This window comes from Anolis sagrei, chromosome X, assembly GCF_037176765.1.
Source record: "Anolis sagrei isolate rAnoSag1 chromosome X, rAnoSag1.mat, whole genome shotgun sequence".
Classification (NCBI taxonomy): Eukaryota; Metazoa; Chordata; class Lepidosauria; order Squamata; family Dactyloidae; genus Anolis; species Anolis sagrei.
In genome coordinates, this window is record NC_090034.1 from 84,408,521 (window position 1) to 84,431,840 (window position 23,320).

A 23,320-nucleotide genomic window follows, 5' to 3' on the forward strand; every position below is an offset into this window, starting at 1 on the left:
TGATCGAAAGGTCGCAGGTTCGATTCCGGGGAGTGGCGTGAGCTTCCGCTGTCGGCCCTAGCTTCTGCCAACCTAGCAGTTCGAAAACATGCAAATGTGAGTAGATCAATAGGTACCGCCCCGGCGGGAAGGTAACGGCGCTCCATGCAGTCATGCCGGCCACATGACCTTGGAGGTGTCTATGGACAACGCTGGCTCTTCGGCTTAGAAATGGAGATGAGCACCACACCCCAGAGTCAGACATGACTGGACTTAATGTCAGGGGACTACCTTTACCTTACCTCTCTCCTTTTAATTTTATTAATTAATTAATCAAAGGATGTATTCTCTCCTTTTATTTATTTATATTTATTACATTGATTAATTTATTAACTGAATGAGTTGTTCTCTCCTTTTATTTATTTATATTTATTTAGCTAGTTATTAAAAGCGAGAACGCCTTTCTAGGAATCTCTGCTTCCTTTGGCACAAACCTATGGTCAGAAGTCCAACATTTTTCCCATCAGGCTCACTTTAGCACAGTCTCCAACACACTTGAGATCCCACCCCCTATTTGAGCACAATGCAAGTTTCTCTTTCTACCCCCTTCTTGTCCCCCATCTTCCACTAGTATGGTATGGGTTTCTAGAATTTGGGACACTCCCTGGATCATCAGTGCGTGTTTCCTGGTGCCGGCAGCTGGACGTGTGCGGAGTACTAACCCACTTTGTGTGACTGCATGAGGATCCGTGTTCAGAGCTGTGTAGGCTTTGCGCACTCCCACAGCCCTTGTGAGGTGCCACACTGGTAACCAAAGGCCGTATGCATCTATATTACGCTCACGCACATGAGAATGACCTTCTGCTTTCTCTTGAGCACTTTGTGAAATCAGTCACATTTTCAAAGCAATTGCTATTGGGTGTTTCTTTTCTTGTTCATTTCTACAGGAATACAAGCTTTTCTGGAATTTGGGGTAGAAGTTTTTTTTGCAGGGACTAAGTACAGAGTTGCAAATGCATTTGTGCCCATTACTCTGTGTTCCTGGCTTACTGATTAATTTATATCTGTTTCCACTGGGAGGTCCAAAATCTAGGGCATTTGGACAAAACTTCTGTTACTTTGAAAACACTTTAGTTGAAAACGCAGTACAACAATCCTTTATTCTTCCTAAATGGACTCTTCTAGAAGGTATTTGGTGCCCACAGCTTTCTTCCCGGAGAACGTTTTCAGCCTGACATGGAGTGTTATCGCTTGCATTCTGAGACCGAATCGTTCTATTGAGGTGTTCCTGCAGATGAGAGGAACCTACAAGTCTGAGAACCACACCTACATATGAGGAAATGGATACATATTCCTGCCTTCCACATCTTCAGATAATTTAGAATTGGGTTTATGTCTTAACTCTTGCTAGTACCGTATGACAGTGGTTGCCCTTTTTCCTGTGATGTTCTCAAGCCAAGCAGATGGAGCAACCTTGTCTTTTGCTCTTCTGAAAAATGGAGTACAAACCAGTGGATTCAAATTACAAGAAAAGAAGTTTCACCTTAACCTTTTGAGATTTTGACAGTGTAGTGGATTCTTTCAACAGAGGTTAGATGAGCCTCTAGGACACGGAACAATAGCTTCAAACTACAAGAAAGAAGATTCCATCTGAACATTAGGAAAAACTTCCTGATTGTGAGAGCTGTTCAGCAGTGGAACTCTCTGCCCCAGAGTGTGGTAGAGGCTCCTTCTTTGGAAGCTTTTAAACAGAGGCTGGATGGCCATCTGTCAAGGGTGCTTTGAATGCAGTTTTCTTGCTTCTTGGCAGGAGATTGGACTGGACGGCCCATGAGGTCTCTTCCAACTCTATGATTCTATGATTCTGTGATTCCAGGAGTGCTTTCACTGTGTATTCTGACGTAGCAGGGAGTAGAATTAGATCAGCGTTTCTCAACCTGGGGGTCGGGAGGTGAACTATAAATCCTAGCAACAACAACACCCAAATGTCAAGGTCTATTTTCCCCAAACTCTACCAGTGTTCACATCTGGGCAGATTGAGTACATTGAGTATTCATGCCAAGTTTGGTCCAGAACCATCATTGTTGGAGTCCACAGTGTTCTCTGGATGTAGATGAGCTACAACTCCAAAACTCAAGGACAATGCCCACCACACCCTCCCAGTATTTTTAGTTTGTCATGGGAGTTCTGTGTGCCAAGTTTAGTTCAATTCCATTGTTGGTGGAGTTCAGAATGCTCTTTGAGTGTAGGATAACTATAAATCCCAGCAACTACAACTCCCAAGTGACAAAATCAGTCCCCCTCAACCCCACCAGTATTCACATTTGGGCTTATTGGGTATTTGTGCCCAATTTGGTCCAGTGAATGAAAATACATCCTGCATATCAGATATTTACATCATGATTCATAACAGTAGCAAAATGAGTTATGAAGAAGCAACGAAAAAAATGTTATTGTTGGCGATCATCACAACATGAATCATAGAATCATAGAGTTGTAAGAGACCTCATGGGCCATCCAGTCCAACCCCCTGCCAAGAAGCAGGAATATTGCATTCAAAGCACCCCTGACAGATGGCCATCCAGCTTCTGTTTAAAAGCTTCCAAAGAAGGAGCCTCTACCACACTCCGGGGCAGAGAGTTCCACTGCTGAACAGCTCTCACAGTCAGGAAGTTCTTCCTAATGTTCAGATGGATTCTCCTTTCTTGTAGTTTGAAGCCATTGTTCTGTGTCCCAGTCTCCAGAGCAGCAGAAAACAATTTCGCTCCCTCCTCCTCCCTATGACTTCCTCTCACATATTTATACATGGCTATCATGTCTCCTCTCAGCCTTCTCTTTTTCAGGCTAAACATGCCCAGCTCTTTAAGCTGCTCCTCATAGGAACTGTATTGAGGGGTCGTGACATTAGGAAGATTGAGAAACACTGAATTTTGAGGTCTTGATTATCTGATTCCTGGGTCACAGCAGCAGAGGTGAGGAAAGGCAAGGAGAGTTGCCAGCAATGGGCAACCTCTTTCTCGTTCCTTCCTTCTTCCATGTTTGCTGTGCTAGCAACCGCCTTCTTCCTGCTGCTCCATCTGCTCTGCTCAGTTATATAGGGCACCAACAAGATCCTGGCCTTTATTGGGTGGGGTTTCCCATCATAGTAGAGAGCAAGTACTATCTACCAGTTTCCTGTGAGACTGAAGTACAGAAAGTCTTCTCTGGGTTGCACAACTGGAGGAGATAAATGTAATTTCCAGAGTCAACGTGGCTCTGCTGCCTATGTTTGGGTTCCAGAGTTTCCTTCTAGCTCCATACTGCAGCATAAAGGGCAATACAATGTCACTTTCCTGCTTAATTCTGGTTGCAGTTTGAGCCAGCTCTTCCTTAAACTTCAATAGCAATTATAAGATTTGGAGTTGCAACATCTTCCAGTGTATTTAGTAAACATTAAAGAACAAAATATTGCAAGCAGGCAGTACAATGCTACTTTCCCCTTTCTCCAGTGCAGCATAAAAGGTTCAGGGTTGCCCCGAGAGACTGAAATTCCTCTTGTAAGGTTATGTGTCATTGCGTTTCTATGGATAAATCTGCACAGGAAACTCAAGGAGTGACTTTGCAGGGCACTTGTTATCCCATCGTCCTCATTGAAATACTGCAAGTGATAATAGGGCCTTGCCTTTTGAGGCAAAGACAGCTGCTTTGGGTGGCCCTGATGCATGACTCATAAAGATATTCCCTAGGCATCAGATGAATAAATGCATCTGATTCACGCGATGCACCTGATAAATGCAGGTTTTTTGCAATCTCTTCTCTCCATCTTGTTCTTTTACTCATCTGATTCCAAGGCTTCCGACATAAGATGCACCATGATTTGAGAGAGGAAGATCTGTGTGCCCACTTTAAACCAAGACTGAACATAATAATAATAATAATAATAATAATAATAATATAACATACTAATAATAACATAATAATAACAACATAATAATAACAACATTATTATTATTATTATTATTATTATTATTATTATTATTATTATTATTGCCACAAATACCATCTGCCTGTGACAAAGAACTGGTGGGATCACAAGCCTGAAAAAGTAACAGAAAATGAACACGTCAAACTACTCTGGGACTTCCGGATTCAGACAGACAGAGTTTTGGAGCACAATACTCCTGACCTCATGATCATGTTAAAAAACAAAGTAGGGATTGTCGATGTTGCAATCCCAGGTGACAGCAGGATTGGAGAGAAACAACTGGAAAAGCTGACACGATACGAGGATTTAAACATCGAACTGCAAAGACTCTGGCACAAGCCAGTAAAGGTGGTCCCAGTGGTGCACTGGGTGCAGTGCCTAAAGACCTTGGCCTGCACTTAAACACAATCGGCGCTGACAAAATTACCATCTGCCAGCTGCAGAAGGCCACCTTACTGGGATCTGCATGCATTATTCGCCGATACATCACACAGTCCTAGACACTTGGGAAGTGTTTGATGTGTGATCCACTACAACAGCCAGCAGAGTGTTGCTGTGGACTCAACCTGTTGTGTTTCAAAAAACAACAACAACAACAACAACATCTTTATTCATATATCTCACCTCTATCTCCCTGAAGGGACTCGGGGCAGCTTACATGGGGGCCAAACCCAATATAAACAAAGGTTACAAAGTTAACCTTTGCTGCCCGACCTTTGCAGATCTTCCTTTCTCAAATCACAGGGCATCTTAGGGCTAGGCAGACTTAGTCAGTAACTAAACCATTATTCAAAGGCACATTGGAACTTCCAAGTCTTTAAATCTTTCCAGAAGGTAGACAAGGTGGGGGCTAATTTAATCTACCTGGGGAGAGTGTTCCAGAACCAGGGAGCCACCACCGAGAAGACCCTACCAACACAGGCCCATTTTTGGTTCCTCTGCATTTGGGTAAACAGGGATTAATTTCAGCTCTTTTTTTTTCCTTATCAGGAGCAACTTGAGAAACTGCAAGTTGCTTCTAGTGTGAGAGAATTGGCCATCTGCAAGGATGTTGCCCAAGGGTCACCCAGATGTTTAATGTTTTTCCATCCTTGTGAGAGGCTTCTCTCATGCCCCCACACGGGGAGCTAGAGCTGACAAAGGGAGCTCATTCATTTCAGCTGACCTGGAAGTAATGTGACATCTCAAAAAAGTCACATTTTTTAAAAAAGGTGGATCCCCTCCTGTGATAAGTTACTTTGCTCTCACATATTATGATGCTTTGCCTGGTTTCTCATGTGGGATTTGCTGATTTGGGCCACCATTACAACGCAAAAACCCAACCAGGTGACTTTCTCTTTAGAGCTGTCTTTTGGGGGGGTAGGGTCTATCTTAGTTTTAAAAGCACAGCTGCGCTTTCTGTCAGTCGTTTTGGCTCCAGCCCTTGAAATAATGTGTTCTTCAGAGGTGGAGATGTGAGGCTGGTGGAAGCGGATGGCTCCCATCTTCGGGTAGATATGTGTACAGGCCATCCCTGAGTTACAAACATCCTCCTTACAAATGACTCATAATTAAGAACAGGGCGAAACAACAGGACGTACAGGGAATTTACCCCTTGGAAGCAAAATCCACTCCTGGAAGAGTTATTATCATGGGGAAAGGGGGTCTCCACTGAAGCTTTCTCTCTGATTCTTGTTTCCACAACAAGCCAAATTTTTGAAAGGGACAGAAAGTGAGGTAAAATCTTCTGAAAGGGGGCCCAGACAGCAAAACAGGGGTATTAACTCTTCCCTTTGTCGTCCAAAGCTAAACGATATATATTTTTGGCTGGAGTTACACTATTAAAATGTACCTGCTCGGACTTGCTTACACATTCAGAGCCTGTCTTGTTCATAACTTGGGGACTGCCTGTATATATTTGAATCCACTCTGTTGCAATCTGAGACTCTGAACCCATTTTGGGGGTGATTTTGGGTCCAGCACCTTCTTACAAGTGATAGTTAATATCAGATCTTCCCGGTGTTTTGGACTTCAAATTCTAGATGTGCCTAGATGGCCATAAATTCAGGGAGATGGTCTAAAACACCTGGAAGGATGAAGATTCAGAAGCATTAGACTGAGAGCTGGAGTGGGTTCATGGAAGCCATTGTCGAAGGGGAATGAATGTCCTGCACAGAAAGATCATCCACTGCAGGTGACACGATGGGTCTTGCTGTGTGAAAGGACTCCACTGAAGCCCTCTCTGTCTCTGTTCCTTTTTCCAGCCACGAGAGAAGGGCCGGATGCGCTTCCACCGGCTGCAGAACGTTCAGATTGCGCTCGAGTTCCTGAAGCAGCGACAGGTGAGAGCCCCACACATGTCCCACACTCCCACTCCCATCCTCCCCTCTCCTTCCATGGCTTTGGGGGCATTTCCCTTACTGGCCACTCAAGTCCCAAAGCTTTGCATCCCGCCTCTTGTTGTGAACTTGGTTCTCAAAAGCCGTAATCACATTCAGAGCTTGAGAAGTCTGCTTTGATTCTCGTAGGGTGAAACCCATTGCTTCACTTAGGAGAAAAAAAATATTTCGAGGTCCATTTTCTCTGCCTTTTTTTAAAAAAAAGGATTCCTCTCTCCTCTAAAGCCTGCTCTACCTTGTTTACCAAACATTCTCCAGTTTGTTGTCGAAGGTTTTCATGGCCGGAATCAATGGGTTGCTGGAATTACTGGCAATTCCAATCACTGGAACACATCTCACCACACTAAAACAGTAGATGTGGCTCTTAATGAGACATGCCGCATTATCACAGAGTGTCTGCGCCCCACACCACTGGAGAAATTACACTGCTTAGCCGGTATTGCACCACCTGACATCTGCCGGGAAGTAGCAGCCAATAGTGAAAGGACCAAGGCAGAGACATCTCCAGCTCATCCCCTGTTTGGGTATCAGCCAGCACGTCAACGACTTAAATCAAGACATAGTTTTCTTAGATCTACAGAGATACTCGCTGGAACACCCCAGCAAGCGAGAGTCCAAAAGTGGCAGACCCAAACCCAGCACCTCAATCCATGGGTGATACCAGATGAGAGACTCCCCCCTGGGCACACAGAAGACTGGGCGACTTGGAAGGCGCTGAACAGACTGCGCTCTGGCACCACGAGATGGAGAGCCAATCTTAAGAAATGGGGCTACAGGGTGGAATCCTCAGCATGCGAGTGCGGAGAAGAACAAACCACAGACCACCTGCTGCAATGCAACCTGAGTCCTGCCACATGCACAATGGAGGACCTTCTTGCGGCAACACCAGAGGCACTCCAAGTGGCCAGATACTGGTCAAAGGACAGTTAACCAACTACCAAGTTTGCAAAATCTGTGTGTTTTTTTCTTTTTCTTTTTAATCTGTGTGTTTGTTTTGTTCTGTTAGAATTGTAACACAATGGTATGGTTGTTGATGACACGATAAATAAATACTGGGTTGCTATGAATTTTCCAGGCTGTATGGCCATGTTCCGGAAGCACTCTCTCCTGACGTTTCCCCCACATCTGTGACAAGCATCCTCAGACGTTGTGAGGTTTGTTGGAAACAAGGCAACTTTTCCTAGTTTCCAACAGACATCACACCCTCTGAGGATGCCTCCCGTAGATGTGGGCAAAACGTTAGGAGAGAATGCTTCTGGAACATACAGCCCGGAAAACTCAGAGCAACCTAATTGCCCAGTTTAGTGGTTTCTTAAATGAGATGTAACCTTCTGGTCAGAACCAGTGTAATGTAGTGCTTTGTGTTTCAAGATCAATCTACAGTAGAACTTTTCAGGCATTTCAGGTCGGAGACACACTTTTCACAAAATGTTCATCTTTTCTTTCTCTGAGGTCTTCTCAGTTCAGTCCTAACATGATGAGAAAAGGAGAGAGGCCTCTCCCTGTTTACCTTCTCCCCACCCGGTGCCTAATTTGATTTATTTTACTTGTGTGAATGCTCCTCCCTGTCGCTGGGAAGAAGCTTTTCTCCTCGGGGCCATCTCTCTCCGGTGCCAAAAGGGTGCCAGTAATGTGCTTGTCTCCCTATTTGTGGCCTGGCGTTGGGTTCACGGTGCCGGTTGTGTAACGCTTGCCCAAGTCTGGGCTTGCGTTTTGTATGGCCTGCATATTTTTTAAAAAAATTCGTTATGAAAAAGAGAGCATTTGGGGTGGTGGCAGATCCAGTCTCCGCTGGAAGCTAGACTAAATAACCTGAGCCAAGAAACATGGAGAAATATCTCATTTTAAAATCTTGCTAATTTTTTGACAAGTTGCACGATACTTTTGTGAATTAAGTGGGAACTAGATTAAGCTGCTGAGGCTTTGCTGAAACATCTCCATCAGCCCTTTGCAAAATTACATTTAATTGACATCCTCTGGGCCACATCCCGTATCCAATTGATGACAGAGTGATGAAGAAATGCCATTTAGGGTCAAGGCAAGCTGTCTCAAAATGGCCAAAAAGCCTGTTGAGGACATTTCTTCATGTTCCATGATTCTGGAGACCTGAGTTCGAATCCTATTTGGTCATACAGACACATCTGAGGCAAGTCACACTCTCTCAGCCTCAGAAGAAGGCAAAGGCAAACCCCATCTGAGCAAATTCAGCCAAGACACACCATGATAGGTTCACCTTCATGTCTCAATTCGCCAGAAAACACTCTGTATGCAACAATAATAGCAACACAGACCTATAGAAACAAAGGAATAAAAACATGCTTCCTCTTCATCCTGAAAAGAAGTGACGAGCGGAGTGCCGCAGGGTTCTGTCCTGGGCCCGGTCCTGTTCAACATCTTTATTAATGACTTGGATGAAGGGTTAGAAGGCAGGATCATCAAGTTGGCAGACGACACCAAATTGGGAGGGATAGCCAATACTCCAGAGGACAGGAGCAGGATTCAAAACGATCTTGACAGATTAGAGAGATGGGCCAAAACTAACAAAATGAAGTTCAACAGTGACAAATGCAAGATACTCCACTTTGGCAGAAAAAACGAAATGCAAAGATACAGAATGGGGGACAATGCCTGGCTTGAGAGCAGTACGTGTGAAAAAGATCTTGGAGTCCTCGTGGACAACAAGTTAAATATGAGCCAACAATGTGATGTGGTGGCAAAAAAAGCCAATGGGATTTTGGCCTGCATCAATAGTGTCTAGATCTAGGGAAGTAATGCTACCCCTCTATTCCGCTTTGGTTAAACCACACCTGGAATATTGTGTCCAATTCTGGGCACCACAATTGAAGAGAGATGTTGACAAGCCGGAATGTGTCCAGAGGAGGGCGACTAAAATGATCAAGGGTCTGGAGAACAAGCCGTATGAGGAGCGGCTTAAGGAGCTAGGCATGTTTAGCCTGAAGAAGAGAAGGCTGAGAGGAGATATGACAGCCATGTATAAATATGTGAGAGGAAGCCACAGGAAGGAAGGAGCAAGCTTGTTTTCTGCTTCCTTGGAGACTAGGACGCGAAACAGTAGCTTCAAACTACAAGAAAGGAGATTCCATCTGAACATGAGGAAGAACTTCCTGACTGTGAGAGCCGTTCAGTGGAGGCTCCTTCTTTGGAAGCTTTTAAACAGAGGCTGGATGGCCATCTGTCAGGGGTGATTTGAATGCAATATTCCTGCTTCTTGGCAGGGGGTTGGACTGGATGGCCCATGAGGTCTCTTCCAACTCTTTGATTCTATGATTCTATGCCGATGAAAGATGATCATCTTTGGATATAGGCACATATTTAAAAAACGACTAGGTAAGTTAGAGCCCCCAATGGTGCAGCGCGTTAAACCGCTGAGTTGCTGAACTTGCTGAGCGAAAGGTCAGCGGTTCATATCCGCGGGACGGAAGGAGCCCCCCCCCCTGTTAGCCCCAGCTTCTGCCAACCTAGCAGTTTGAAAACATGCAAATGTGAGTAGATCAATAGGCAGGCAGGAAGGTAATGGCACTCCATGCAGTCATGCTGGCCACATGACCTTGGAGGTGTCTACGGACAACACCGGCTCTTTGGCTTAGAAATGGAGATGAGCACCACTCCTCAGAGTCGGACACGACTGGACTTAATGTCAAGAGGAAACCTTTACCTTTACTTTAAGTTGGGAAAGGCACACTCTCTCAGCCTCAGAAGGTGTCTACGGACAACGCCGTCTCTTTGGCTTAGAAATGTAGATGAGCACCACTCTTCAGAGTTGGACACGACTGGACTTAATGTCAAGGGGAAACCTTTGCCTTTACTTTAAGTTGGGAAAGGCACATTCTCTCAGCCTCAGAAGGTGTCTACGGACAACACCGGCTCTTTGGCTTAGAAATGGAAATAAGCACCACTCCTCAGAGTCGGACACGACTAGACTTAATGTCAAGGGGAAACCTTTAACTTTACTTTAAGTTGGGAAAGGCACACGCTCTCAGCCTCAGAAGAAAACAATAGTAAAATTTGGAGAAGAAAGCCCGTGAAGATGGTCTCCAAAAAAGAGAGTCAACTTGAAAATAAGATCTAGTGCAGTTTATGTGTTTTGTTATGATCCTGAGCATTCAGGATTCGAATCCTCTCTGCTCAGGCCAGAAAACCCATTTGGTGACCCCATGGAAGTCACAACAGCGACACAGACCTATAGAAACAAAGGAATAAAAGCATCCTCTCTCATCCGCAGAGGAAGTCGATGGTGGCAAACCCCCTCGGAACAGGTGTCCAGAGTCAGCTTGAGAGCAGATTGTTAGGGAAATTCTCCAAAATATTTATTTTTGTATTTAAAAATACAAAAACAATACTTAACAGAGCATTCAGCTCACAGCAAGCGAAGGCAGTATAGTGTGACTGGAAAGAAGTCTTCAGCTTTAGGAAACAAAGTGCAGAGTTCCAGTATTTTCTGTTGGTCACGGGAGTTCTGTGTGAGACATTTGGCCCAATTCTATTGTTGGTAGGGTTCAGAATGCTCTTTGATTGTAGGTGAGCTATGAATTGCAGCAACTACAACTCCCACATGTCAAGTCTATTTTCCCCAAACTCCACCAGTGTTCACATTTGGGCATATTGAGTTTGGTCCAGATCCATCATTGTTTGAATCCACAGTGCTCTCTGGATGTAGGTGAACTACAACTCCAAAACTCAAGGTCAGTGCCCACCAAACCCTTCCAGTATTTTCTGTTGGCCATGGGAGGTCTGTGTGCTGAGTTTTGTTCAATTCAATTGTTGGTGGAGTTCAGAATGCTCTTTGATTGAGGTGAACTATAAATCCCAGCAACTACAACTCCCAAATGACTTCATAACCTCTGAGGATGCCTGCCATAGATGCAGGTGAAATGTCAGGAGAGAATGCTTCTAGAACATGGCCACACAACCCTGAAAACCTACAACAACCCAGTGATTCCAGCCATGAAAGCTTTTGACAATACATTGATGATGATGATGATGATGATGATTATTATTATTATTTGAAACACAAGATTAGTACATAGCAAACAAGATCACTCTGCTGGCTGTTGTATTGAATCACATGTCGGGCACTTCCCAAGTGTCTAGGACTATGTGATGTATCAGCGAATAATGCGTGCCGATCCCTGTAGGTTGACCTTTTGCAGCTGACAGGTGGTAATTTTGTCAGTGCCGATTGTGTTTAAGTGCAGGCCAGGGTCTTTAGGCACTGCACCCAGTGTGCTGGCACCACCTTTACTGGCTTGTGCCAGAGTCTTTGCAGTTCAATCTTTAAATCCTCATATCATGTCAGCTTTTCCAGTTGTTTTTCTTTAATACTGCTAATTATTATTGTTGTTGTTGTTGTTGTTGTTGTTGTTGTTATCTGCTTCTCATTGAGGACTACAGACTTGAGCAGCATAGGGTTGAATTCCAACATGGATGACAGTTAAATACAGTATAATTCTAATTATAAAAATATGAAATACAAAATATATTTAATCTGGAGATCATTGAACAGAGATGAGGAACCTAGCCACTAACTGTGGCTAACTTATGCCACCAAGAAAACAGCTTTTCTAGTATCCTTCCAGTGTGTTATCTCTGCACCATTTGCTGAGATAACGTAATTCCATGGGTAACAAGATCTTGCAAGAAATACATGACTTTGTTTCTGACGTTGTTTGGTTCCCTCCCAGGTGAAGCTGGTGAATATTCGCAATGACGACATCACGGATGGGAACCCCAAGCTGACCCTGGGATTGATCTGGACCATTATTTTACACTTCCAGGTAAGGATCCGGGATTCTTTCCTCTCCTTCTTTGTGATGAAGACTGCATTCAGGATGCTTGACCAGATAGATTGGCCCAGGGCAATAGCATTGGAAAATAAGCAGCTTTCATTGCAGATTGTATAATTAAATTACAGACTATGGAGCATATTTACAGCCATTGAACTGACAGTCAACTTTGTTGTGTTGGCAACCGTTTAGCTGAGTTTTCTGTCCAACATCTGTTGCGCTTTTGGGGGTTTCTGTGACCCTCAATTCATAACCGTATTGTTTTGCGAGGCGAAAGGTCCCGCATCTTGCTACCAGTCTCTCTCTAATCACTTTCTCGGATCTAATTTGAGCTTCGTCATGTCATGTGTATTTTATTTTATAACTAGCTGTCCCCTGCCACGTGTTGCTGTGGCCCAGTCTGTTGATCTGGAAAATAAAGTAACGAGAAAGTGTTGGTTTCTAATATATGTAATTTATTTCTGCTTGTTGATAAACAGTATTTCTTGCTGTTTCTTTGTCAGTGTTGATGTGGTGATTGTCTGATTTGCCTACTCTGGAACATGCAACATATCATTGTCCTTTTTTAAGGGTCCCTTTCAAATCTATGATACTATATCTCTCTGTGTGAGAATCATATCTATCTATCTATCTATCTATCTATTTCAATGGCTGGATGGCTCTTAGTCAGGAGGGCTTTGATTATGTTTTCTTGCCGTGATGAAGGAAGTTGGATTGGATGGCCTTAAGTATTTTCTGTTGGTCATGGGGGTTCTGTGTGGAAAGTTTCCCCCAATTCTGTCGTTGGTGGGGTTCAGAATGCTCTTTGTTGTAGGGGAACTATAAACTACAACTTCCAAATGTCAAGGTCTATTTCCCCCAAACTCCATCTGAGTTCATATTTGGGCATATGGAATATTCGTGCCAAGTTTGGTCCAGATCCATCATTGTTTGAGTCCACAGTGCTCTCTGGATGTAGGTGAACTACAACTCCCAAACTCAAAAAAACAAAAGAACCAATGAATAAAATGTTAATGGCCACCAAATCCTTCTGGTGTTTTGTGCTGGTCATGGGAATCCTGTGTGCCACGTTTGGTTCAATTCCATCATTGGTGGAGTGCAGAATGCTCTTTGATTGTACGTAAACTATAAATTCCAGCAACTGCAACTCCCAAATGACAAAATCATAATTTTTTGAGTGATGGTCACTCCTTGTGTTGTAAGACATTTTGTTGCCAAATTTGGTGTGATTTCGTTCATTGGTTCTTTTGTTTTTAAGGAACCCATTATGCACAGAGCATTTTTATATATATAGATGTTTGAGATTTTGTGATAAGAAATGACTTCCTCTTGCGATAGCCTTTTCTTCTGTTGACGATCTCAAAAATGGCTGCTGATTCATAAGGGATCTGTTTTACACTTGATTTTCTTGAGGCTGTTGGATTCCTTATTTTGCTCTAGAACAAGCATGGGCAAACTTTGGCCTTCCAGGTGTTTTGGACTTCAACTCCCACAATTCCTAACAGCTCCTCTTCATCCTGGATAGAAGTGATGAGTGGAGTGCCACAGGATTCCATCCTGGGCCCTGTTCTGTTCATCATCTTTATTAACGGTTCTGGCCCAACTTACCTGTCCGAACGAAACTCCCCTTATAAACCTGCAAGGACTTTAAGATCATCTGGAGAGGCCCTGATCTCGGTCCCGCCATCATCACAAGTATGGTTGGCGGGAACGAGAGACAGGGCCTTCTCAGTGGTGGCCCCTCGGCTATAGAACGCCCTTCCTAGGGAGATTAGATCAGCTTCCTCACTCCTATCATTCCAGAAGACATGGCTATTTGAGCAGGCATTTGAAAATACAGAGTAACGGATATAATAATGGAATAACTATATGACAGAACTGGACATTGTTTTAATGATTATCGATTGAAGCATGTTTCATTATAATGTTTGATTTTATTGTTGCTGATGTTTTTTTTTTATATTATATATTGTAATTGTGTCCTTGGCGGCATTGAATTCTTGCCTTGTAAACAGCCTTGAGTTGCCGGAAGCCTGAGAGGGGCAGTATAGAAATGTACTAAATAAATAAATAAAGGGCCATTGTAGGTTTTTCAGGCTGTTTGGCCATGTTCTAGAACAGTGGTTCTCAACCTGGGGGTCGGGACCCCTGCGGGGGTTGCCAGCAGCGTCAGAGGGGTCGCCAAAGACCATCAGAAAACATAATATGTTCTGTTGGTCCTGGGGGTTCTGTGTAGGAATTTTGGTCCAATTTAATTGTTGGTGGGGTTCAGAATGCTCTTTGAGTGTAGGTGAACTATAAATCCAAGCAACTACGACTCACAGATGTCAAGGTCTATTTTCCCCAAACTCCACTGGTGTTCACATTTGGGCATATTGAGTATTCCAGTCTAGTTTGGTCCAGATCCATCATTGTTTGAGTCCACAGTGCTCTCTGGATGTAGGTGAACTACAACTCCAAACTCAAGGTCAATGCCCATCAAACCCTTCCCGTGTTTTCTGCTGGCCATGGTAGTTTTGTGTGCCAAGTTTGGTTCAATTCCGTCAGTGCTGGAGTTCAGAATGCTCTTTGATTGTAGGTGAACTCTAAATCCCAGCAACTACAACTCCCAAATGACAATATCAATCACCCCTCCCCATCCCCTGCAACCCCACCACTATTCAAATTTGGGCATATCGGGTATTTGTTCCAAATTTGGTCCAGTGAATGGAAATACATCCTGCTTATCAGATAATTGCATTACAATTAATAACAGGAGCAAAATGACAGTTCTGAAGTAGCAACGAAAATAATGTTATGGTTGGGAGTCACCACAACATGAGAAAATGTATTAAGGGGTCATGGCATTAGGAAGGTTGAGAAACACTGTTCTAGAAGTATTATCTTCTGACATTTCACCTGCATCTATGGCAAACATCCTCAGAGGTTGTGAGGTCTGTTGGAAACTAGGAAAACTGGGTTTATATATCTGTGGAAAGTCCAGGGTGAGGGGAAGGATTCTTGTTTGTTGGAGCTAGGTGTGAATGTTTCAATTGGCCACCTTGATTAGCATTTGATGGCCTAACAGCTTTTTGGTGTGCCTTGTTACTGCCTGGGGGCATCCTTTGTTGAGAGGTGATTAGCTGTCCCTGATTGTTTCTTGTCTGGAATTCCCCGGTGTTAGAGTGTTGTTTTTGTTTACTGTTATAATTTTAGAGGTTTTTTTAATACTGGTAGCCAGATTTTGTTCAATTTCATGGTTTCTTCCTTTCTGTTGAAATTGTCCAATGGCTTCTCTGTGTAGTCTGATATGGTGGTTGTTGGAGTGTTCCAGCATTTCTGTGTTCTCAAATAATATGCTATGTCCACGTTGGTTCCTCAGGTGCTCTGCTATGGCTAACTTCTCTGTTTGAGTTAGTTTGCAGTGCCTTACATGTTCCTTGATGCGTGTTTGGGCATTTTTGCATTTGGTGGTCCCTATGTAAGCTTGTCCACAGCTGCATGGTATACGGTAGACTCCTGCAGAGGTGAGAGGATCCCTCTTGTCCTTTGCTGAACGTAGCATTCGTTGCATTTTCTTAGTGGGTTTGTAGAGAGTTTGTAGGTTGTGTTTCCTCATCAGCTTCCCTATGCAGTCAGTGGTTCTCTCAACGTATGGCAAGAACACAGAAATGCTGGGCCACTCTAACAACTACCACGCCAAGCTACACAGAGAAGCCACTGAAATCCACAAGCATGTGGATAATTTCAACAGAAAGGAAAAAACCATAAAATTGAACAAAATCTGGCTACCAGTATTTAAAAAATCTAAAAGTATAACAGTAATTAAAAACAACACTCAAACACCAGGGAACTCCAGACAAGAATCAATCAGGGACAGCAAATCACCTCTCAGCAAAGGATTCCCCCAGGCAGGAACAAACCACACCAAAAAACTGTCAGGCCATCAAATGCTAATCAAGGTGGCCAATTGAAACATTCATACTTACCTCCAGCAGACAAGAGTTCTTTCTCCCACCCTGGACATCATTCCAGAGATATGTGAACCCAATTTTCCTAGTTTCCAAAAGACCTCACAACCTCCCCATGCAGGGACATGAGAGAAGCCTCCCATCAGGATGGTAAAACATCAAACATCCGGGCAACATCCTTGCAGACAGCCAATTCTTTCATACCAGAAGCGACTTGCAGTTTCTCAAGTCACTTCTGACACACACACACACACACAAAGAGAAAGTGGGAGCAATGGAATCATGGATTCAAATGGCAGGAAAAGATATTCCACTGAGCCTGTTGCACAAATGCATTTCCTTGTGTGGCTCTCTTCTCAGCCGCTGGGTGGTGCTGCTATACCGAAAAAGGAGGAAGGACAGGATGGGATGGAGAGGCTAGAGCAGCACAGATGGTACCCGAGAAGATGGGAAGGAGGGGGCTTTTTGCCTGGGGGGAACTGAGGGATGGAGAGAGACCTTGGTTAGTCAGAGAGCGGTCTCAGCGGGAGTCTCTGGCTGGTGCCCAATTGGTTGCTGCAGTTTGGTCTGAGGATTTCATAAAGGGATTTCTCATGGCAGGCTTGGTATGGAGGTTGGGCCTTGCAGCATCTCCTTTCCATTACATGAGGGCTGTTTGCTCCCTGCCCTGATCCTGGTGGCCTCCTCCTCCTCCTCCTCTTCTTCTTCTGCTTCTCCTCCTCCTCCTCCTCCTCCTCTTCTTCTTCCTCATCTTCTTCCTCTTCATCCTCCACCTTCTTTTTCCTCCTTCTTTCTCTTCTCTCATTCCTCCTCTTCCTCTTTTTTCTCCTCCTCCTTCTCTTCTTCTTCCTCTGCTCCTCCTCTTCCTTTTCTTCTTCCTCTTCCTGATCTTCCTCTTCCTGTTATTCCTCTTTCTCCTCCTCCTCTTCTTTTTCTTCTTCTTCTGCTTTACTTCTCCTCCTCCTCTTCTTCCTTCTCTTTTCCCTCTTCTTCGTCCTCTTCATCCTCCACCTTCTTTTTCCTCCTTCTTTCTCTTCTCCCATTCTTCCTCTTCCTCTTGCTCCTCCTCCTTCTCATCCTCTTCTTCCTCTGCTCCTCTTCTTCCTTTTCTTCTTCCTGTTCTTTCTCTTCCTCCTTTTCTTCCTCCACCTTCTCTTCTTTCTCTTCCTCTTCCTCCCCCTCATCTTTCTCTTCTTCCTCTCCTCCTCCTCTTCTTCCTCTTCTTCCCCCTCTTCTCCTCCTCCTCCTTCCTTTCCTTCTCCTCCTCTTCTTCTTCCTCTTCCTCCTCCTCTTCTTCATTTTCTTCTTCCTCTTCCTGTTCCTACTCTACTTCTTCTTCCTCTTCCTCCTCCTCCTCCTCTTCCTCATTATCCTCTTCTTCTTCCTGTCCTCTCCTCCTCCTCCTCCTCCTCCTCTTCTTCCTCCTCCTCCTCTTTCTCTTCTTCCTCTTCCTCCTCCATATCTTCCTCTTCTTCCTATCCTCCTCCTCTTCTTCCTTCTCTTCTTCCTCTTCTTCTTCTCCTCTCCTCCTCCTCCTTCCTCTCCTCCTCCTCCCCTCTTCCTTTTCCTTTTCCTCCTCCTCCTCCCTTATATCCAATCTTTTCTCTCTGAAAAATAAACTCAAAGCAGCTAAGCAAACTTGTTCTCCTTTCTTATTCTTTCCTTTGGCTAGAGGCATGAAATACGTTTTGTAGGATGCATTTACCGGCTGTTAGGAATTTTGGGAGTTGAAGTCCAAAACACCCTAGGGCCAAGGTTTCCCCATCACTGCTTTAGAGCATTGAGACCAAATAAAACATACAGTATCTGCACTATATAAATAGATAATATTGATCCAGCAACAGAATTGATGAATTAATGTGAATTAAGGAAGCAGAAGAGACAGCCGCTCATCGCGTCTTTAACTTCCTTTAGATTATAATATTATAACAGAACATTAGATTGTTATTGTTAGATTCCACTGTGTTATTATAACATAAAAAGTTGTTGTCTTTGTAAGAGCAATTTTTTGCTTTCCCGTGTGAAATTTTGCTCCCCCCCCCCGTCTTACAGTTAGTTAACAATATGTTACTGGAATTGCTACCATGCAGAAGTTTGGCAAGCCCATAAAAGCAACTTGAAAGGAGGAGGAAAAGGGGGAAGAAGGGAAAGAGGCAAAGGAGGAAAGAAGATGTGAAAGATGGAAGAAAGGGAGGGAGAGATAGAGGAAAGACAGAAGAAAATGAAAGGAGGGGGAAAGGAAGAGGGAAGGAAGGACAAAGAAAAGAGGAGGAAGGGAAGAAAGCAAGAAAGGAAGGAAGGAAAGGAGAGGAGAGGGGAGGGGAGGAGGGAAGAACGAAGAAATATGAAAGGAAAGGAAGAAAATGAAAGGAGAATGAAGGGAAGAAGGGAAGGGAAGAGGGAGGCAGGGAGGAAAGGAAGGAAGGAACGAAGGAAGGAATGGAAAGGGGAGAAGGGAAGGGAAGAAATGAAAGGAGGGGGAAGGGAAGAAAAGAAGAAAATGAAAAGGGAGGGAAGAAGAGAAGGAAGGAGAAATGAAGAAAGGAGGAGGAAGGGAAAAAGGAAGGGCTAAAATGAAAGGAGAGGAAAGGGAAAAGGGAAGGAAGGAAGGAGTGGAAAGGGGAGAAGGGAAGGAAGGAAATAAAAGGAGGGGAAGCGAAGAAAAGAAGGAAGTGAAAAGGGAGGGAAGAAGAGAAGGAAGGGAAATGAAGAGAGGAGGAGGAAGGGGAAAAAAAGGAAAGACTAAAATGAAAGGAGAGGGAAGGGAAGAAGGGAAGGAGAGAAAGGAAGGAAGGAAATGAAAAGAGGGGGAAGGGAAGAAAGGACGAAGAAGTGAGGAGGAAGGGAAGGAAGGAATAAAATGACAGGAGAAGGAAGGGAAGGAGGGAGGGAGGGAAGGAGAGAAGAAAGGAAGGAAGAAGGTGAAAGGAGGGAGAAGGGAAGGAAGGAAGGAAGGAGGGAGGGAGGGAGGAAGGATGGGGGACGGGAAGGAATGAAATGAAAGGAGGGGGATGGGAAGAAGGGAAGGAAGAAAAAGAAAGAAGCCAGATCTGTGCCTGGATTCATAAGAGGAGCTTCTGAACTAATACTCCCCTCTTGCCCTATATTTCACGAAATAAAACCCTAACCCACACATTTAGTAAAAGAGAGCAGTTTGAGCTTTTTAATTAGCAGCCAACCTGTCCCTGTTTTTCCAAAGAGCACTGTTTTCTGAAAACCCTTTGTGTATCCGTTTCTCTGGCTCCTTCTTGGAGAAATCGTTGGCATTGAGTGATCCTTGAGTTTCTTTCCTTTCCAAAGAGGAGGAAGCCAGGTCCTTTCCAGTATTTGGGACCCTGGCATAGTTTGGGAAACACTTGCTTTGCTTTGTTGCTTATATCTTTTGGGAAATGACTTATTGCACCCCCTTCAATAAGACTTGGACTCTTTTAACTTTGGGGACCAGAAGTGGTCAGTTGCTTACCTAAGTTTTTTTTATCTCTCTGCATGCATTTTACTAGTAGACCACCCCAAGGTTTTGTGATACAGGGTGGGGCAGAAACATTTTAATGAATAAATAATAGGTTGTTGTGAGTTGTCTGGGCTGTATGGACATGTTCCAGAAGCATTCTCTCCTGATGTTTTGCATGCATCTATGGCAGGCATCCCCAGAGGTTGTGAGGTCTGTTGGAAACTAGGCAACTGAGGTTCATATGTGAACGAACTCTTGTCTATTTGAGGCAGGTGTAAATGTTGGAATTGGCAACATTACACCAGTAATTTCCATGTTGGTGGAATGAAAAGGTGCGCTGGTGAGCAAATGAACCTTTTTTTCGTGTCAGGAGTGACTTGAGAAACTGTAAGTCGCTTCTGGTGTGAGAGAATTGGCCGTCTGCAAGGACGTTGTCCAGGGGATGCCCGGATGTTTTTATGTTTTTTTACCATCCTCGTGGGAGGCTTCTCTTATGTCCCTGCATGGGGAGCTGGAGCTGACAGAAGGAACTCATCCGCGCTCTCCTCGGATTTGAACCTCCAACCTGTTGATCTTCAGTCCTGCTGGCACAAGGGTTTAATCCATTGTGCCACCAGGCGTTCCTACCAAATGAACTAATAACGCACCTGTCTCAGGTCTGGATTTTGGTCCAATTTCTCACCAACAGTTTGGCATTCCCCCATTTCATCCCTTAGCCGTCATGGTGGTCCCTCTTTTCTGCTTTGGGGGATATTTATCTGTATGTGAATCACCACCTGAGTGCCCACCTTCCCTACTTGGGGACATTAGATTCTCAGCCAATAGTCTTGGGGTCCGATCACTGTGTCCCCTTTATTTTTATGGTTTCAGACAGGCTATAGGGATGTGCTTGATCTCCGGAGCTGAACAGCTTAGCAAAAATACAGCAGTAACCAGGTTGGAGGAAGACCCAAAATAGCTGGCATGTCAACATGAATATCTAGGTGCAGTGGGGCTTGGCTTTCCCCACCCTTGTTCTTCTTGTTTCCCATCCTGGCACCCATTTACCTCCCCACCCTTTCCCCCCCAAATTCTGTAAGGAAACCACAGCAGCCCCAGGCGCCTGTTGTTTTGCGCTCCTTCCAAGATTGTACTAAAAACACCCCTCTCTTTCTCCTCCCTTTTTCAGGGCTCCCCCCCCCCCATCGCACCTTTGTTGTGGCGATGATGCTGATGCTGTGGGTGGGAGGGGGGTGGGTTTAAAAAAACTTGGCTCTCTGATCCCCATCTCCTTGCCTGGTGCCACACCCCTCTCCGCTGAGGAGCAGCAGCAGCAGCAGCGTCTCCTTCATCCTTCCTTCCCTCCCTCTGTCCCCCTCTCTTTCTCGTTCCCTCCTTTTGCCCCCTCCCCGCCTTTCTCTCTGTCTGTCTGGTTCTATCTCTCTCTCTGTTTGCCTTACGGAGAAGGGCAGCACTGCTCCCATTACCTCATATTTGGAGAGAGGACGCCGCAGCCAATCCGGGCGCCGTCTGCTTTTAGGTCAAGTGATTTCCGAACTGCAGTGAGATGCTTTGAATGTGTCTTCCCTCCCCGGCAGCAGCAGCAGCAGCTTCCTCCTCCTCTTCATCGTAAGATGGCTGTCGGAAAAAGGCAGCCTCCGGAAAGCGAAGCAGGAGACAAACCTGGGATCGGCGCGCCTTGTGTGTGCAGGGACGTGCCAGCCTTTGCCTCCCATGTCTGTCTGCGTGTGTGTTTTGAAAATGTGCGTCTAATCTGATGAAGCGGTGGACGGGGTTTATCCCAGAGGAGGAGGAGGAGGCCAAGCCCGGCTTAGCTGCATTGTCACGGGCGCCTCGCACTCTGGGACAGTGGGATGGGGAGCACGCTGGGCTGCGTTAAGGAACCGAAGGAGGCTGGTGGCGGAGGGGAGCCCACGAAGGCACCCTTCTCCCCAAAGAGGAAGAAGAAGAAGGGCCGCTTCAGGCGCAGGAGGAAAGGGAAGAAGGGGACATCCCCTGAGAGAGCGGATCCGGCACCGGAGGGACCTTATGAAGCCGTCACTGGAGAAGGAGAAGAATTGCAGCAGCAGGATGATGAGGAACGAGAAGCAGAGAGGAACCTGCCTGCGGCTCCATTGGAGGTGGAAGGGAAGGACCTTGCCAAGCGGCTGCACCAAAACGGCGCCACCAAAGAGCCCGATGGGACGGAGGAAGGGCGCCTCGTGCAGGTGAGGGAGCGCTTCCAAGGGGAGCTTGAAAGGGCTCACTTTGTGACAGGGAAACCCTCCTGCCCATCCTCTTCCTCCAAAGCAGGGAGCCCCAGAGACCCCGTGGAAGAGGGCACCACTGTCATTGCTCGCTTGCGGGACAATCCAGCCGAACTGAACCGCGAAAAGGTGACCAGCCAAGTTGTGGCCCACCAGAGATGGGGCAGCAGCCTAGCTGTCTTGGTGCCATGGCCCAAGGAAGCCTCTGTCCAAGGAGAGAAGGAAAAGGAAGAAGAGGAAAAGGAGGAGGACTCAGTGGTGGTGGTCTGTCGCTCGTGGGACCAGCCCAAGCCAGAGGTTCCCCTGACGGTGGTGGAGGAAGCCTGGAATGCAGAGGATGTGAGCGAAAGCATCTCCTGGGGGGCCTCCTGGAGCACGGCAGACAAGGGCACTATCTCAGAGCTGTCCACGCCATCTCCTTTGGCAGACCAAGCGGGAAGCCAGGAGGGGTCAAAGCCCCAGCGGAAACCCGCTGGCCAAGAGCCACCCTCAGCCACCTGGGCCAAGATGCCCGCCTCCCAGAGCAAATCGTCCTTCAGCGACTCAATGTCCAGCACTTTCTGGTGCTCCTCGGGATACGGCAGCGACCCCAGCCATACACAGGGCAAGGCCCATGCCAACTCCCACCACGAGGAAGACCCCCAAAGAAGAACGCTGGCAAGGAGGGAAAATCGGTCAGACGAAGAAGGGGTCAGTGTCAACCTCTTTTCTCCTCTCCTTTGGGCTGAGGGTGGGCTCAAGGCCTAAGGAAGGCAGTATGGCCTCCAGGTCTTCCTGGGGAGTAGCGTCTTTGCAGAAGTGGCTACTGATAGCCTCCATTTGCAGGCCGGCAAATAAGGTTAGGGTCTTAGTGCCTTTCAGCACCTTGAACAGCTCCTCTAAAGTTTTGGTTGGAGTTCAGGTTCACTCTACTAACATGGTAGTCACTGATGGTGGGCTGTGAAAGTCCCATCTGTGGGGTCAGGGCATTAAAACAAGCTTGGGCATCTAAGATGCACAGAAGAGTATTCCATGTGAGTCAATGAACTCTTTGTAATCTAGAAAGTACCTCCCCAGATCTGAGAGAAAGTAGGAAGCTGCCTCAATTCCTGACTTAGAAATCAGTGTTTAAGTGAAGTGACTTGGTGCATCCTTTAGAGAGTTGTTTGGCTTTGTGCCTTTTCTTAAGGGACTAGACTTTTGCAAGAATAAGAACTTGTGACTGCAACTTTTTGCATCTGATTTGAACCTCAGTAGTTTGCCCTCCTCTGCTTAGATATCTAGTTATGATATCTATTCCCAAAATTTCAGTGCTGCACTGTGCAAGTTGAGGTAGGTCCCAGTAGCAGCTGGTGCCTTTGTTTGTTGTTGGTGGTGAGGATGGTGGAAATCCATTCTGGATTTTAGTCTGAACTTTCATGGAGAAATCCAAGTTGTCAAGCACCCTCTTCTGCCTGGTAGCACTACGTACCTGTAAGCTCTGCTTTAAAAAGTCCAGAAGAGTTGGCTTTACTGGTCAAGGAGCTGTCCAATGTCCTGAAGTCTCAAACCCAACTGGATAGCATTGAA

At 45.5% G+C, this 23,320-nt stretch overlaps 1 protein-coding gene and 1 long non-coding RNA gene across 23 annotated transcripts in view; one reads left to right on the plus strand and one right to left on the minus strand.

The window, feature by feature from the left end:
* The window catches only part of MACF1 (microtubule actin crosslinking factor 1), a 398,178-nt gene that overhangs the window by 151,188 nt on the left and 223,670 nt on the right, over positions 1 to 23,320 (plus strand). For 11 of the 22 annotated variants that reach the window (XM_060784074.2, XM_060784077.2, XM_060784075.2 and 8 more), the window contains exon 1: positions 21,259 to 22,462. In XM_060784074.2, the coding sequence (XP_060640057.2) occupies positions 21,380 to 22,462 (1,083 nt within the window). In that variant the 5' untranslated portion in view covers positions 21,259 to 21,379. Of the gene's footprint in view, positions 1 to 1,546; positions 1,551 to 6,186; positions 6,265 to 12,023; positions 12,117 to 21,258; positions 22,463 to 23,320 lie in introns of those variants that run through there. The other 11 variants (XM_060784094.2, XM_060784082.2, XM_060784093.2 and 8 more) reach the window with 2 other exon arrangements.
* On the minus strand, positions 12,207 to 21,058 carry LOC132780397 (uncharacterized). The gene is made up of 2 exons (XR_009631904.2): positions 20,993 to 21,058; positions 12,207 to 12,533 (listed from the first exon to the last, which is right to left on the minus strand). It is a non-coding gene; the product is annotated as an uncharacterized lncRNA (long non-coding RNA).